General features: G+C 50.0%; 1 protein-coding gene across 4 annotated transcripts in view; it reads right to left on the bottom strand.

Annotated features, from left to right (window-relative positions):
* Gli2 (GLI-Kruppel family member GLI2) overlaps positions 1-14,209 on the bottom strand; it is a 220,345-nt gene that overhangs the window by 23,534 nt on the left and 182,602 nt on the right. For all 4 annotated transcript variants that reach the window (NM_001081125.1, XM_030248278.1, XM_006529141.4 and 1 more), the window contains 2 exons: positions 10,385-10,587; positions 8,978-9,163 (listed from right to left, as the gene is read on the bottom strand). In NM_001081125.1, the coding sequence (NP_001074594.1) occupies positions 8,978-9,163; positions 10,385-10,587 (389 nt within the window). The remainder of the gene's footprint in view (positions 1-8,977; positions 9,164-10,384; positions 10,588-14,209) is intronic.

Consider the following 14,209-nt stretch of genomic DNA (forward strand, 5'->3'; position numbering starts at 1 on the left):
TTTGCCCAACAGGCCTCCATCTGGGCGCTCTCTGACACCTCAATTTCATGTCTAGATAATCCTTATCTCATGGGGTCCTCCTACAGACTCCGTGTTATGAAATGAGGGGGACACGAAGACTCTAGCATCCACTAAAGTATGACTTATCCATGCCTTCCGTATACATATTTTCTTTGGGTATGTGTGTTTATGTGTCTGTTTGTGTGCATGCATGCCCACGTAGAGGCCAGAAGACATTCTCAGGTGCCGTTCCTCAGGAACCGTCCACCTTCTTGTTTAGACAGGGTCTCTTACTCAGATAGAACTCACCAAGGAAGCTAGGCTGGGTGGCCGCTGAGTCTTGGGGATTCACGAGTCTCCACCTCCTCAGTGGGTGCCCTAGCACACCATTTTTTCCCCAGCGATCCTAGGGAACCCAGGGCCCCAGGCTTGCAAGGCAAGCACTTTCTTGAGTGAGCTATCACCACAGCCCATCGTCATATATTTTTCAGAAAGAGATTCTGCTGCTAACATTCTGACTCCCACCCTCTCGGGTGCCCCTAACAAGAGGAAGCAGGCTCAAACTGACAGTAGTATTCATCTCCGTTATTCCTGGCCCTCGAGGGAAATGTGTTTATTAACGCGCCTCTTCCCTTGATAAATCACTAAATAGGAAGAAAAGCCTGGCACTCATTTCCTGTGCTTTTCCTGTGATTTATGTTTGGGGACTCGAGCATTCACAGCCGCCATCCATCTGTGGTTGCTGCCTGTCCTAACACTGGCCAGCGAGTGACCAGCCACTTGCCTATCGTCCCTCAGAGGATGCCTGATGTGGCCTGTTCCTCCTACATATCTCTGACTCTGTCTCATCTATTAGTTCTCTTTCTCCTCCCCTCCCCTCCCCTCCCCTCCCCTCCCCTCCCCTCCCCTCCCCCCACCCTTCCCCTCCGTCCTCCCAGGCCTCTCTGGCCTGGGCACACTGATTCAGCTAGGCTGGCTAGCCTCCAAGCTTACAGGGATCCTGGTGTATCTGCCTTCCATCCTTCCACCACTGGGATGACAGGTGCGGGCCACCCTGCTGCTTTCCACGTGGATTCTGGGGATTTGAACTCCTATCCTCATGCTTTCCAGGTCAAGCCCTTTAGGAACTGGCCAAATCTTCCTCATCTCACCCCACTGTTTTTTCTTTTACTTTTTTGAGACAGGACGTGGTATAGCGAAGGGTGGCCTTGAACTCCTGACTCTTCCACTTAACACCTTCCCAGTGCTGAGATTACAGGTATAATCCACTGCAGTTGGCCCAGGTCTTTTCTACACTCACTCTCAAGATGTGTTCTGAGGAATTCAGCCCAAGTATTTTACCCATCTAAACTCCACGGAGCCTCCATGGCGAGGCCACGGAGCTGGGGACTTAGAGGCTAGTGGCCCCATTTTTCAGTCATGTCCCGAGGGCAGAGAAAGCCAAGGCCTGGGCTTTGAGTTCCCCAACTGAGTAAGTAGAATCGTATCCTGGTCAACTCAAATTCACCAAAGGGCCTCTCTTCCCCAGCTCATTCCCAGCCTGTGCTCAGCAGTCTGTGGGACCCACGGTTGTTCTCCTCAGCCTCAGTCTCCCCTCTGTGCCAGGCTGGGCCTGGATTCCTGCCTGAAGCAGTCCCCTGAGACCCCAGCAATGTCTGCCTCTCCCCTGTGAGATCAATGCCATCGGTTTCTGAGCCTCCCCGCCCTGCATAAAGAATGAGCATCAGGATGGAGGTGACATCCGAGGCACATTAGTGTCAATATGACAATAAAACACACAGCTGGGAGGAGTTATAGGGCTGTGAGCAGACAGTACTTCAATCAGGACATTTCAATCTTCTCAGGAGGGATGGGGGGTGGGGGTAGGCTGTGCTTGGGCCCTGCAGTTACACTGCCAGCGTCAACAGCCTAGCTCGAGAATGTCCCTTGCTAGGGACTGGTGACGAGCAGTGAACTCCTCGCTCTCCACAGAGCCACCAGCAGAGGAGTGGATGACCTTGGGTTTCTGACTGGTTCTGTTTTCTTTTTCATGGCTCAGCTTCTGGTCTTCCTGATGAAAAATCAGTCAAGAGAAGAAGAAAGGACATGGAGGGAGAGGTGAGCCTGTATCAGAGCCTCAGGTCAGCCTCCTTTTGGACCAGGGTGGATGGTGGCATTGGTGTATGGACCTGTCAGAGGCCTTGCTGTCTTTCTGACCCATCTAATGTGTCCCACATGTGGGGTGTACACAAAGTTCACGAGATATTCTTGTGGTTCTCAGAGACATCCCCTTCTGTTACGGTTAAGTTTGCCCCTTTGGGAAGAAAAAGGAAAGTTCTAGGGATGGGGATATAGCCACTTGGTAGAGTCTATCATGTATGAAGCCCTGGCCTCCAAACCCAGCAACACATAAGTCTCCATAACGGTGCAGGCCTATAATTTTAGCACTTGAGAAGTAGAGTCAGAAGGATCAGAAATCCAAGGTCATCCTCAGCTACATAGTAAGTTCAAGTCTAGCCTTAATTACATGAGTCCCTATCTTTAAAAAAGTTCCATTTTGTGATGGTTTTTATGTGCGTGGCCCAGGGAGTGGTACTATTAGGAGGTGTGGCCTTGTTGGAATAGGTGTGACACTGTGGGCATAGGCTTTGAGACCCTCGTCCTAGCTGCCTGGAAGTGGTCTTCTCCTAGCAGCCTTCAGATGAGGAGGTAGAACTCTCAACTCCTCCTATACCATGCCTGCCTGAACACTCCCACATTGAGGTTAATGGAGTATACTCTGAACCTGTAAGCCAGCCCCAATTAAATGTCCTTATAAGAGCTGCCTTGGTCGTCTGAGCGTGGTGGCGCATGCCTTTAATCCCAACACTTGGGAGGCAGAGGCAGAGGCAGGCAGATTTCTGAGTTCGAAGCCAGCCTGGTCTTCAAAGTGAGTTCTAGGACAGCCAGGGCTACACAGAGAAACCCTGTCCCAAAAAACCAAAAAACCAAAAAAAAAAAAAAAAAAAAAAAAAGAGTTGCCTTGGTCATGGTGTCTCTTCAACGGTAGTAAAACCCTTAGACACCTTTTAAGAAGTATTCTTTTAATCCTCAAAGTGAAGCCAGTTATGAATACTACATGCACTATTGTGCACTGGGTCCTTGACTCACGTAAAACGATGTCATTGAGTTGGAGAAGGATACGAGGGCCTTGCCCACCAGCCTTCTGCTCAGGCCACCTCCCATTTGAAAGATCCTACCTCTGTGCCTCTATTGGACACACAAAGACTTTGAAACATTCTCATCTCTGCTGGGTGTCCCTGTCTCAAGACATGAAGGTAGGTGCTGAGAAAGAAGGCAGTCAGAGGTCAGGTCAGGACCTGCATCGGGGTGCTTACCAAAAAGATGCCTGGTGCCTGGCCAGACAGACTGAGAACTTGATGTGGTGTTCAGCCTCTTGCTTAGTGCCTAGAATTGGCTTGGAATGTTTACTTGTGTGTGTGTGTGTGTGTGTGTGTGTGTGTGTGTGTGTGTGTGTGTTTGTGTTGTGAACTTGACACAAACTAGACTCATCTGGGAAGATGTGGGAAGAAGACACCTCAATTGTGCGATTGTCTTCACCAGCTTGGCTGTAGGCAAGTCTGTGGCAGCATTTTCTTGATTGATGGTTGATGCGGGGGAAGGCCTGGATCACTGTGGGTGGTGGCAACCCTTGGCAGGTGGTCCTGGGTTGTACAAAAAAGCCAACTGAGTAAGCCATGGGGAGCAAGTCAGCCTGCAGTGTCCCCGTGGCCTCTGCTTCAGTTCTTGCCACCAGGATCCTGCCTTGGCTCCAACCCTGGCTTCCTTCAGTGATGGACTGTCCCCTGGACATTGTAACGTGAAATAAATCCCGTCTCCAACAAGTTGGTTTTGATCAGCGCTTTATCACAGCAACAGTGAAGCCTAACTGGGACGCATGCTGAGCAAGCAGGTAGTGAATGAGTGTGCACCATTTCTTCTGTCAGAGTATTGAGCAAAAGGGAACGTGGTAAAAAAAAAAAAAATCTAAGTTTTCCATGAGGGGACTGAATCATCCTATGGGAGTGGGCTGCAGAAAATGCAGCAGTTGGCAGGGGCTTCCCTGGCTCACGTGCTCAACGTAAGTGCAGAAGGAGGAAGGGGCAATGCCCTGGAGGCAGATTGGGCAGGGCCCAGCCTTATTTAGCATTTAGCATCTTTTGCAGAAACACAGCAGATGGGGTATCTGCACAGGTACCTAAATTGGGTGGAAATGCCCCCAAATACTTTTAAAAATCTGAGGCCAAAAAATAGTAAGCCTTTGAAAAACAGTAAGAAACCACATGTCCAATAATAGTTCTATTAGGAAAACTGGCACAGCTACTAGACAAAAATACAAGAAAGACAATGATATGATGAACAATAAATGGAAAATTTAATACAAAAAAAAATCTGAAGCCAAGTCTGAAGCTCTGCCTTCCACTGGTTTGAAAAGAGCTGGGCTAGATCTGAGATGGCTGATGGTGGTGATGGTGGTGATGGTGGTGATGGTGGTGATGGTGGTGATGGTGGTGATGGTGGTGCTGCCAAGTGTGATGACCTGAGTTCCATTCCCCAGTCCCACATGGTGTAAGGAGAAAACCAATTCCCATACGAGCACTGTGGCATGCAGCTTACACAAGCACAATAAATAAATAAAATGTAGAATTTAAGAAAAAAGAAAGAAAAGTCTGGGCCTAGCTCAGTGGTTAAGTAATCACACATAGCGTGTGAGAGACTCTAGGTTCCAACCTGAGAGAGAAACCGAACAGCGAGTCTGCCTGGAAAAGTTCTGCTGAGAAGCACCAACAGGAGAAATAGAAGACTGCTATGGATTGGTATGGGTTTCTTGGGTTTATAAAACCAGCCCCCAGCCGTCCCCCGTCACTGCCTGCCATCCCAGTGCTGCTCAGGTGTGTGGGAATCTGCTGATCTGAATATAGAAGTGGAGAGAGGAGGTGGCTGTGTTAAGTTATCCACCGACCCATGGACTCCTCTTGCCCGGGGCCTTCCTGTTTCTTAGACAGGTGCAGTCAATGTTGAATGTTCTGGGGAACGGAGCTGTCCCCAGTCCCTTCTAGGCCACTCGTAGCTGCCAGCAGCTCCCTTGTCCATTCCAGTGGTTTCTGTTTTGTGCTGCACCTTTCTCTCCCTGGTCTTCTGTGTTGGCCACTCCTGACACATCAGGTCTTACAGGCTGTGAGCCACCTGCTGTAGCAGCAGAACTGACTGTCTTAGGTGAAAGAAATCCCGGTCGGCTAGAATTGGGTGCCTGGAATTCCCATGGTGCCTCAGGTGCCCAGGCCTTGATGTCCATGATGCCTTTGGTGCTGCACAGCCCTCAAGCCCTCAGGCATGGCAGAGCAGCAGACAGGCAGAGCAGGAAGCATCAGGGGATCTGCTCTGGGAGCCAGCAATGAGGCTGCCGAGAAGAAGACATTCTACAGAAACACCTGTGTCCATCCCATTGGTTAACTGACGACGGACTATAAATAAATAAATAAATAAATAAATAAATAAATAAATAAATAAATAAATAAATAAATAAATGAAATGGAACTTCCCCCAGTAGACTCATGCTGGGAGAAGGACAGGGATGAAACCTGGTGCTGCTGGAGGGGGAGGGGGAGCTTGTCTTCCAAAGAGATTTCCCACAGTTGTGATAACTTGCCAGACCACTTTGCAGGGAGCATTTGATGGCTAGACCACACCTTGATCAGGCCTGCTTAGCCATGTGTGCCTCTTGCTCTCCATGTAAACGTAAACATAAAGCTCTCTGTTCCTCTTTCCTGTGTGGCCACAATGAATAGGCACCCCCCCCCCCCCCCACACACACACACACTTTTCACTACTTCTGCTCCATTTAACTGGCCCACTGAGGATGGGCTGCTGAGCCTGGTTTGTTATTGCTGCCATACTGGTAACAACAGTGCGAGGGAGAGAGGGGACAAGCCACACACAGCATGCCCAGGGACAATGGATGGGAACACGAAGAGGACATGATGCCCAGAGTGGTCCATGGCCTGGGAGGAAGCATGAGGTGATACAACTAAGATATGGATCCCCAGTGATCAGGGCGGATCTGAGACGGATACTGGCAGTGAGAGGTCACACCAGCACTAATTGAGCACCCAGTCTATACATTAAGTAGACAACATTTACCTTCATTCTACCTTTACTACATTCTCCTTCAGTCAGCTTCACATTCCCTGTGTCCCACTCACTGTCCTCTCTGGTGTCCCCTCACTAGTTTTCATACTGGCCCCCTTTGCATCCTGCCCTGCTGCTCTCTGCCGGATCCAGACCCAGCAGCCTAGCCGCCTTCTGGAGGGTAGAGCTCAGGTACTGGCAATGGATGGTATGGCCTTGCTAGAGTAAGGTTTGGAACCCCGCCTAGAGGCCTGGGGACTTGTTTGCTCGTCCTAACTCCAGCCATAGGAGAAATGCTCACTGTCATTCCTCTCTCTGTCACATGCATGGCACTGCATGGAGATGCATACCCAGTCAGGCACTCAGGATGGCTGTCACAGGATAACTCCTGTCTGCCCAGTTCTGCTTCTCCTGATGTGTGGGCCACCTGCTCAACTTGGTCCCCTAGCCATGGCATCAACAAGTCTGTCTACTTGCCAGTGATGTCCACCATCTGGTTCTGAGCCTTGGAGGAGGGCTTCCCAGAATGGCAGAAGCTGGCATGTGGGCGTGACTCTGCTCTGGATCTCGTTATTCCTCTCCTGCTGTGTAGTTGTGACTGGGTTTACGACGCTGGGAAACACCGTGTCCAGGATGCACCCTCCCTAGTCCCTCATCTCACTGTGTCAGAGGCAAGGATGGGACTTAATACCATGCTGTGCCGAATCCTGGACCCAGCATCCTCCTAGGGAGGGAGAGACACTCAGCTGAGTGTTGGGGACACTGCTTTGTCACTCAGAAGCCTCCTATCAGGGAATGGCAGGGATGAGCAGAGCAACTTGACCTTGCGTTTGTGGTGGGGTGGTTCTTTAAAACTCAGAGAGGCAGGAGCAACCAGAGGAGGCAGGAAGCATCTAGACAGAGTTCCTGGAGAAGGAGCACTCTTGGTTCTGCCTCTGTGGAGAGATAGCTCAACTGGAGCAAGGCCCCTGAGGGGAGCTGCAGTGGCGGTTGTGGCAGGAAACCCAGGAATGGGGCCTATGATGTGAGACGAAGCCTGGATGATATGGGCCCACCCTGAATCTTGCACCCTCGGCGGCCTCTTAACAGCTGCCACAGCCCGTTTCCAACCTGCTACCCTGCAGGACCAGATGGCCTCTCTGCAGGTCTGTCTCCTCCCACCACTGTGGCATGAAGATGCTGCTCCCGGCAGGACTAGAAGACAGCAGCCAGGAGGCGGCACCAGCCTAGAGTTTGGTGGTGGTTCCCCACGCCTCTACTCAGCCCACATACCAGGCATCCTTGGACAGCTCTAGGGTTGCCAGGTAGAGTGGAATCTAGTTGGAGGGGGGCGGGCAACAGCACCGAGCTTCAGTTTCCTTCTCATGACAGGGGTTGTATGCTGACCCAGGATCTCATAGTCAGGGGGCTAAGACACCCCGTGAAAGCAGCATGGATTCTAGTGAGAAGATAGGGCTTGGCATCTGATGGGCACTTAGGACCTCCTCGATCCAAGACTCCCAACCTCCTATTCTGCAAAGCAGTCTAGCACATGCACCGCCTTGATCAGTGAAGCCCACCCTATCACTTGGACCCTCGATCCTGGCTTTGCCCTTGACTCTTTATGATGGTTTATAACAATTGTTAACTTGGAGAGATCATTATCTAGGAGACACATGTGTGGAGGATTTTCTAGAATGTGCTGACTGAGGTGAAAAGACCCACCCTGAACGTGGGCTATTCTATGTGCTGGGGTCCCAGACTGAATACAAAGGAGAGCATGGCCTGTCTCTGCTTCGTGACTATGGATGTCACACACTCCGGCCATCATCTCCACGATGATGGACAGGATCTCCTTAAAGTGTGAGCCACACCCAACAAGCCTGCCTAAGCTGCTTTCATCAGGATTTGTTTACGGGGGCCAGTGAGAGGTTAGATACTTGGTCATAGCCAAGAGCACACTAAGTAATGGCCTCCTCCTTTCGTGCACACCACACCTGTGCTGGGAACGTGTCATACATCTCTACCCAGGCATCCCCCTTAACTGGATTAATCTACAGCTCACCAATGGGGTCTACTGCTGCTCGCCGCTCCGACTGGGTTCTCAGACCAGCATGAACAAGATACTTTCAAATGGAACATCAGAGCTCTTTCCTTCTCTGCACATCCTCCCCAAAATGGTTCCACAGCCTCATCTCACTCCAGCAACGTGCAAAGCCTTAGTCAAGTCCCAACTTGTTGGCACAGCCCGGCCTGGAACACTGACCCCAGTTAGGACTCCTGTCTTTCACCTGATTACTGCTGATCACACTGGTCTCTCAAGCTCAGATCATACTGGGCTCCCAGTAGGAACACAGGTCCTTTGCACCTGCAGGTCCTCTGCTGGGACTGCTCTTCACCAAGCCAGTTGGTGGGTTGGCCCTTCAGTTCTGTGCAGGAATAGCATCCACCACACCTTAGTGAGGGATACCTTGACTCTCTATGTCTCAAAACTGCATCCCGCTACCCTAGTATGCGTCTCCATCCCTATTTTGCTTACCCCATTCCCTCTTAGCTTACCAACCCCCAGTGGTGGGTGGTGTCTGTACCTCCCACTATAGATCCTTCCCAAAAGTTAAGTGAGTGCATCCCATCCTTTGTGATGACCACAGGTCTCTTGGCCACCCATCCTAGTACTTGGGCTCAGTCCCCATGTCTGGTAGTATAGACAGTACTGGGACGAAGTGCAGACTTCTGTTTGTGTCTCTCACCTCCAAAGGGAGGGCAGACCTGTTTTCTATGACCGGCAGTCAGTCACCCTCATTCACATCATCCCTGCCCCTCACCCCATGTTGCACCCTCTGGTACTCACCATCCACAGGGTTGAGGTAGTCATGGAGATGGGGTGCGCTAGCAGCACCCCCGCTCTGCATTAGAAGGTCCCCATAAGGGGTGGGGTGGCTTGCCATGAGGGTCATCTGGTGGTAATAGTCTGAAGGGTTGGTGCCTGGGGCTGCGAGGCTAAAGAGTCCCCTCTCTTTCAGATGTTCGTGGGCCACTGTCACAGGAGGCAAGAGAAAGGAGCCATCAGAATCTACTGTCCAAGGGGTGGCTCAGCAGCTAAGAGCACATACCACTACTGTAGAGAGCCCGTGTTCACTTCCCAGCTCCCATGCTGGGTGGCTCCCTACCACCCCTAACTCCAGCTCCAGTGGGTCCAATACTTGTTTCTGGCTTCTAGGGGAACCTATGTAAATATGCATGCACACCCACATAAAATGAAAATATATAAATAGAATCTTGTAAAAAAATTACTGTTTAAGGAAGGAAAAATAATTTATCTTTGGTCTGGGGTCTCAACGCTTGACCTCCTAGCCCATCCGTCACCTCCTATGCTCACGTGGAGACCAGAGATCAACCCTGGGTGCCTTCTTCAGTTGCTCCCCACTGTCTTTGAGACAGGGCCTCTCCTTGAACAGGGACCTCACTGATTCCACCAGACTGGCTGACAAGTGAACCTCAGGCCCTGCCTCCTCAATGCTGGGATTCCGACTGCTTGCCACTGGGCCCTGTTTATTGATTACTTTCTTTTTAAAAATCCTGGGTTCTGGAGGACTGATTTTATACCTACCAACTGACCTGTCTCTTCAGCCCCTAGGAAAAATTTAGATCTGAGAAAGTAACTATGTTATGTGATTCTACTCACTTCTGGTTCAAATCAACCTGCTCCAGTGGGCTGGTCCACTCTTTCTCAAGCATCTGAGCCTACTCAAAGTTATTGGTCTATCTCTGGGGGATGGGGTGCCAGCTGCCTGTAACTCCACCTCCAGGGGATTCCTGGGACTTGAGAGGCCATCTGTGTTGACCATCACAGGGACAGAAAACAGACTCAGGCAGCAGCCAGCTCTGCTCTGCCTCCCTTTTGATGCTGACTTCAAGGAGATATTCCCACACAATCTCTTACTTAACACTGGCTTCCGCAGCCTTTGGCGTGTTGCAAGCAGCAGTCTGTCCCTATGATGTGGCTGCTATGGTCTGGATATGAAACATCTCTCAGTGGCTCATGTGTTAAAAGCTTGGGTCCCCGATGCAATGTACAGAGGTGGTGCTCTGGGGAACTGACTGGATCATGAGGGCTTTGACCTAACCAACAGATATATCTATTGATGAAAATTTAATTTGACGTGTAATTGGAAGATGATGAAAGTGGCTGTGAGGACTGAGTCACCCCTAGCACCACCCCCAATGTCCCCGCTGCCTCTGCTCCAGCACTACTTACCATCAGCAGGGCTGAGGCCCCTGGCGGCAGAGATCATTGAGAGTGTGGGGCTGCTGTGCACAGACCGGAGGTAGTGCTCCATATGGGGGTTCACGTAGGGGTGGTGGGCGCTGAAGGGTGACTCTCCAGGGCCAGCAGGGTGTGGAGAAAGTCGTATCAAGGAGATATCTGAGATGACAGGGCTGCCACTTAGGGTGGGAGGCCTGTGGAGGCAAAAGGTGACATTCTCAGAGAGAAGACCCACGGGGCACAAATACCTCACTAAGAACCCCAAACCACGAGTAGCCATTGACGTGTGCAGGCACCCACAGACTTCATTCAGAAGCTTGCCATTTTAATTTTCTATGCCAAACTCCTTGTCAGCTCTAGCTTAGAGTCAGACCTTGAAAGAATCAGTCAGTGGACCCAGACTGGAAGCTCCAAGGGGTTTGAGAGATGGCTTAGTGGGTAAAGTGTCTGCCTCGGAAGCCCGAGGATCTGAGTTCCACCCCCGGAGGTGACGGTAAGAACAGGGAGAGGTTGCTATGGGCGTGTAACTCCAGCCACATTGAGATGGAGAAAGAGACAGGCAGAGCACACTGGCTAGCTAGTCTAGCTGCTTGGCAAAGTTCAAGGACAATAGAGACAACAAAAACTGGACGGCACCTGAGGAGTGACACTTAGAAGCTGTGCTCTGGCCTCCATTATTTGTTCACACCCACAGAAAGAAGGCTGCGTAGTGAACCTGTATCACAAGAATCCTTGTATTGAAACTCTGGATACCTCCTTCAGGTTTGCTGGGCCTGAGCTCAGCTGACCACATGTTTGGGTTGCAGCCCTGCTCCCGTGTGCCTATACAGGTTAATGCATGGGCACATGCATGAATACCAGAACATGGACAGTACATAGGACGTTGGCCACACTAAATCCAGGAATAAGGTCCTAAGAGCTCATTGCTATCAGACTGAGTGAAAAGCTGAAGAAAAGGGTAGATGTTCGGCTTCAGTCAGACCACTAGGATTCGGAAGCAGCTGAAGGAAAAGTTCAAGATTCAAGATAAATCTTTCTTTGTGAGGTGTAGCATGTGTACACATACATATACGTTAGAGACCGAAGGTCAATCTCAGCTGTTGGTTCTCAGATGCGATCCATCTCCCTTGTTGGCTTTTTGAATTCTATTTTAAATATCATGTCTGTCACCGACGTGGAACCCAAAGAGGCTAGGCTAGCTAGCTAGTGAGCCTGTGATCCACCTGTCTCTGTCTCCATAGGTTTGGGATTGTAAGCACATACCATGGCACCATGCTCAGATCTTTTATGTGGGTTCTGAGGGTGAGTCTTACTGCCTTGGAAAGCAAAAACTTTACCAACTGAGTTACTGCAACTGCCCAAGAATGGTGTTCAAGCTGGTGAGCTGAACTAAAATACAGAATATTGTTCTAGCTCTCTGTGTGGTGATGCTTTCCATTCACAGTCCCCTGTCTTGAATACCCTCACCAGTCACGTGGGCACTTGGCTTGGTTTTCATTGCTTGGGATGACTGCAATCATCTATATGCATTGGAGGCTATGACTCTACTCAACATTTAATGAGTCTTTTAGAACCCTTGGCCACCTGACCTAGGGCCTCCAGGTTTTGGAGACACCTACTCCAAAATCCATCCTCACCAACTGTGATTCATTTTAATTGTCAATTTGGTATAACTTAGAATCAGCTGGGAAGAGAGTCTTAATGAGGTATTGTCTACAGTAGGCTGACCTATGGGCAACTCTTTGGGGGGACTGATTGTCTTAATTGGTGTAGAAAAAAAAAAGTCTGCTCTGGGTGGCACCATTCCCTAGGCAGTCCTAAACTGTGTGAATGTGGTCAAATTGAGCTGAGCAAGAGAAGAAAAAAAGCCATTCAAGTAAGCATATGTGCATTTATTTCTCTATGCTTTTGAGTCTGGGAGTGATGGTATGATGGGACTATTTCAAGTTTGTGTCATGACTTCTTCACAACAATGGACAGTAACCTGGAATCTATGAGTTAAAATCAACTCCTTCTCCCTTATTGCTTTTTGTTGAAGTATCATCACAGCAATAGGAAATGAAACTAGGACAATGACCCTCATCCAAAGTATGCATGAGCCACAGTATAAGTTAGAAGTAGAGTGTGAAGCCTGGAGAGGCACCACAGCAGCGCCCCAGATTGGTGAAGCTGTGTGGGGTTCCATTCTGATCGGCTACTACAGTGGACAGTGTGGTTACTGAGAAAATCAGACGTGATGATTCGGTGTCCAACTGTGCATGAAAACTAGCCTGCTTCACAACATAGCACAAGGTGTGACAGGCAGGTGACTCACATCTGAGCTTTACAAATATCAATCCATTGATCCAGAAGGAAGCTTTCAACTATATCACTCTTTACCATCTGTGATGTTGGAGCCTTGGTCTTGCAAGCCCAATGAGCTTATCTAGCCTCAAGCAGCCCTTGTGGTTTTTCCACAGCCCGAGATGCCTTCCTTCCTGCATTTTCTATCTCATGCAAATCCCTTCTTGTATCTGAAACCTGGACACTGAGGGACCCCCGGGCCCCCGGGGTAACTCCCTTCCTGAAGCTCCTTCACAAATGTATTTTGCACCCCTACCAAAGAATTCCAGTAGGGTCTTAGGTTGGTATCTTAGAGACCCGGTTCTGCCCAGTAGCATTGCATATCCAGGCACCTTTGAACATGCATAGCTGCCCAGGAAGAGAGTTCTGAAGGTGTACCGAGGCATTTTCCCCAGTGGACTACAAGTTCATGGGCAGAGGAGCGCCTATGGCAGATGTCACAAGTCACTTTGAACTGCTGTCATGCTCAAGCCAGCTACGGAGGGGATCCACCCATGGGGAACTGCACTACTTTGAGGCTTGATTGTGGCCTTGCTGTGAAGAGGTTGCTGTGTGTCCCAAGGGAGGAGAAGCAGGGCTGGCTGATGGATGTCAGGCCAAGTGGCTCTCGCTGTGACTATGACAGGATGGACATTCATGTTCCTGCTGCACACAGGCATTTTTGGGAAGAGGAGACTCAGGCAGAGCCTGAGAGGCTAATGGAGTGTTTGGAAGCTGAGTGCCCTGCAGGGGAAGGTTGGTGTGTGATGGGCAGCAGGCTGGGGTTTGAAGACTCTTAGTTTTCATTGTTAATTTGACACAAGCTAGCATCATTCAGGAGAAAAATCTCAGTGAGGGGCCATCTAGTCCAGGCTGGTCTGTGGGCATACCTTGGTTGCTAGTTGATGTGAAAATACCTAACCCACTGTGAGCAGGACCATTCTTCAAGTGAGAATTTCTGGCTGTATTTTGACATAATATAGAGACCAGGCTAGATGCAAGAAAGCATGCATGCATGAATTTATTCTCTCTGTGCTCTTGACTGTAGCTGTGATGTAACCAGCTGCTTTTGGTTGCTGTACCCTTCTCCAAGGTGCCTTTTGTCAGTGTATTTTATCACAGCGACAGAAATGACAAGAATACAGAAACTGGTGGCTGTAAGTGGCCCCAAACCCAGGAATGGGGCCTCCTTGGCATTGAGCTGGCAGTGTGGTCTAGCTTAGCTAGGACCCCAAGACAGTCAGTGATGACATGAAGATGTCTACCACCAGGCTGAGACCACCCAGCAGTCCCAGGTAGGCTGTCTGATGTAACCCAGATCCCTCTGGACTCTGGGGCAGGAGTCAGGAGTACATATTGTTGAGGTATTTTGACATGCACTCAAAAATAGGGCCACTCTGTAAGGGAAGGAGAGTGCTCAGGGTGGTGTCTGTGTCCCACACAGAGGAAGAGGCTGTTTTCAGAGAGTAGGTGATGCCCTGTAGGGGAAGAGGC

Source organism: Mus musculus, chromosome 1, assembly GCF_000001635.26.
Source record: "Mus musculus strain C57BL/6J chromosome 1, GRCm38.p6 C57BL/6J".
Classification (NCBI taxonomy): domain Eukaryota; kingdom Metazoa; phylum Chordata; class Mammalia; order Rodentia; family Muridae; genus Mus; species Mus musculus.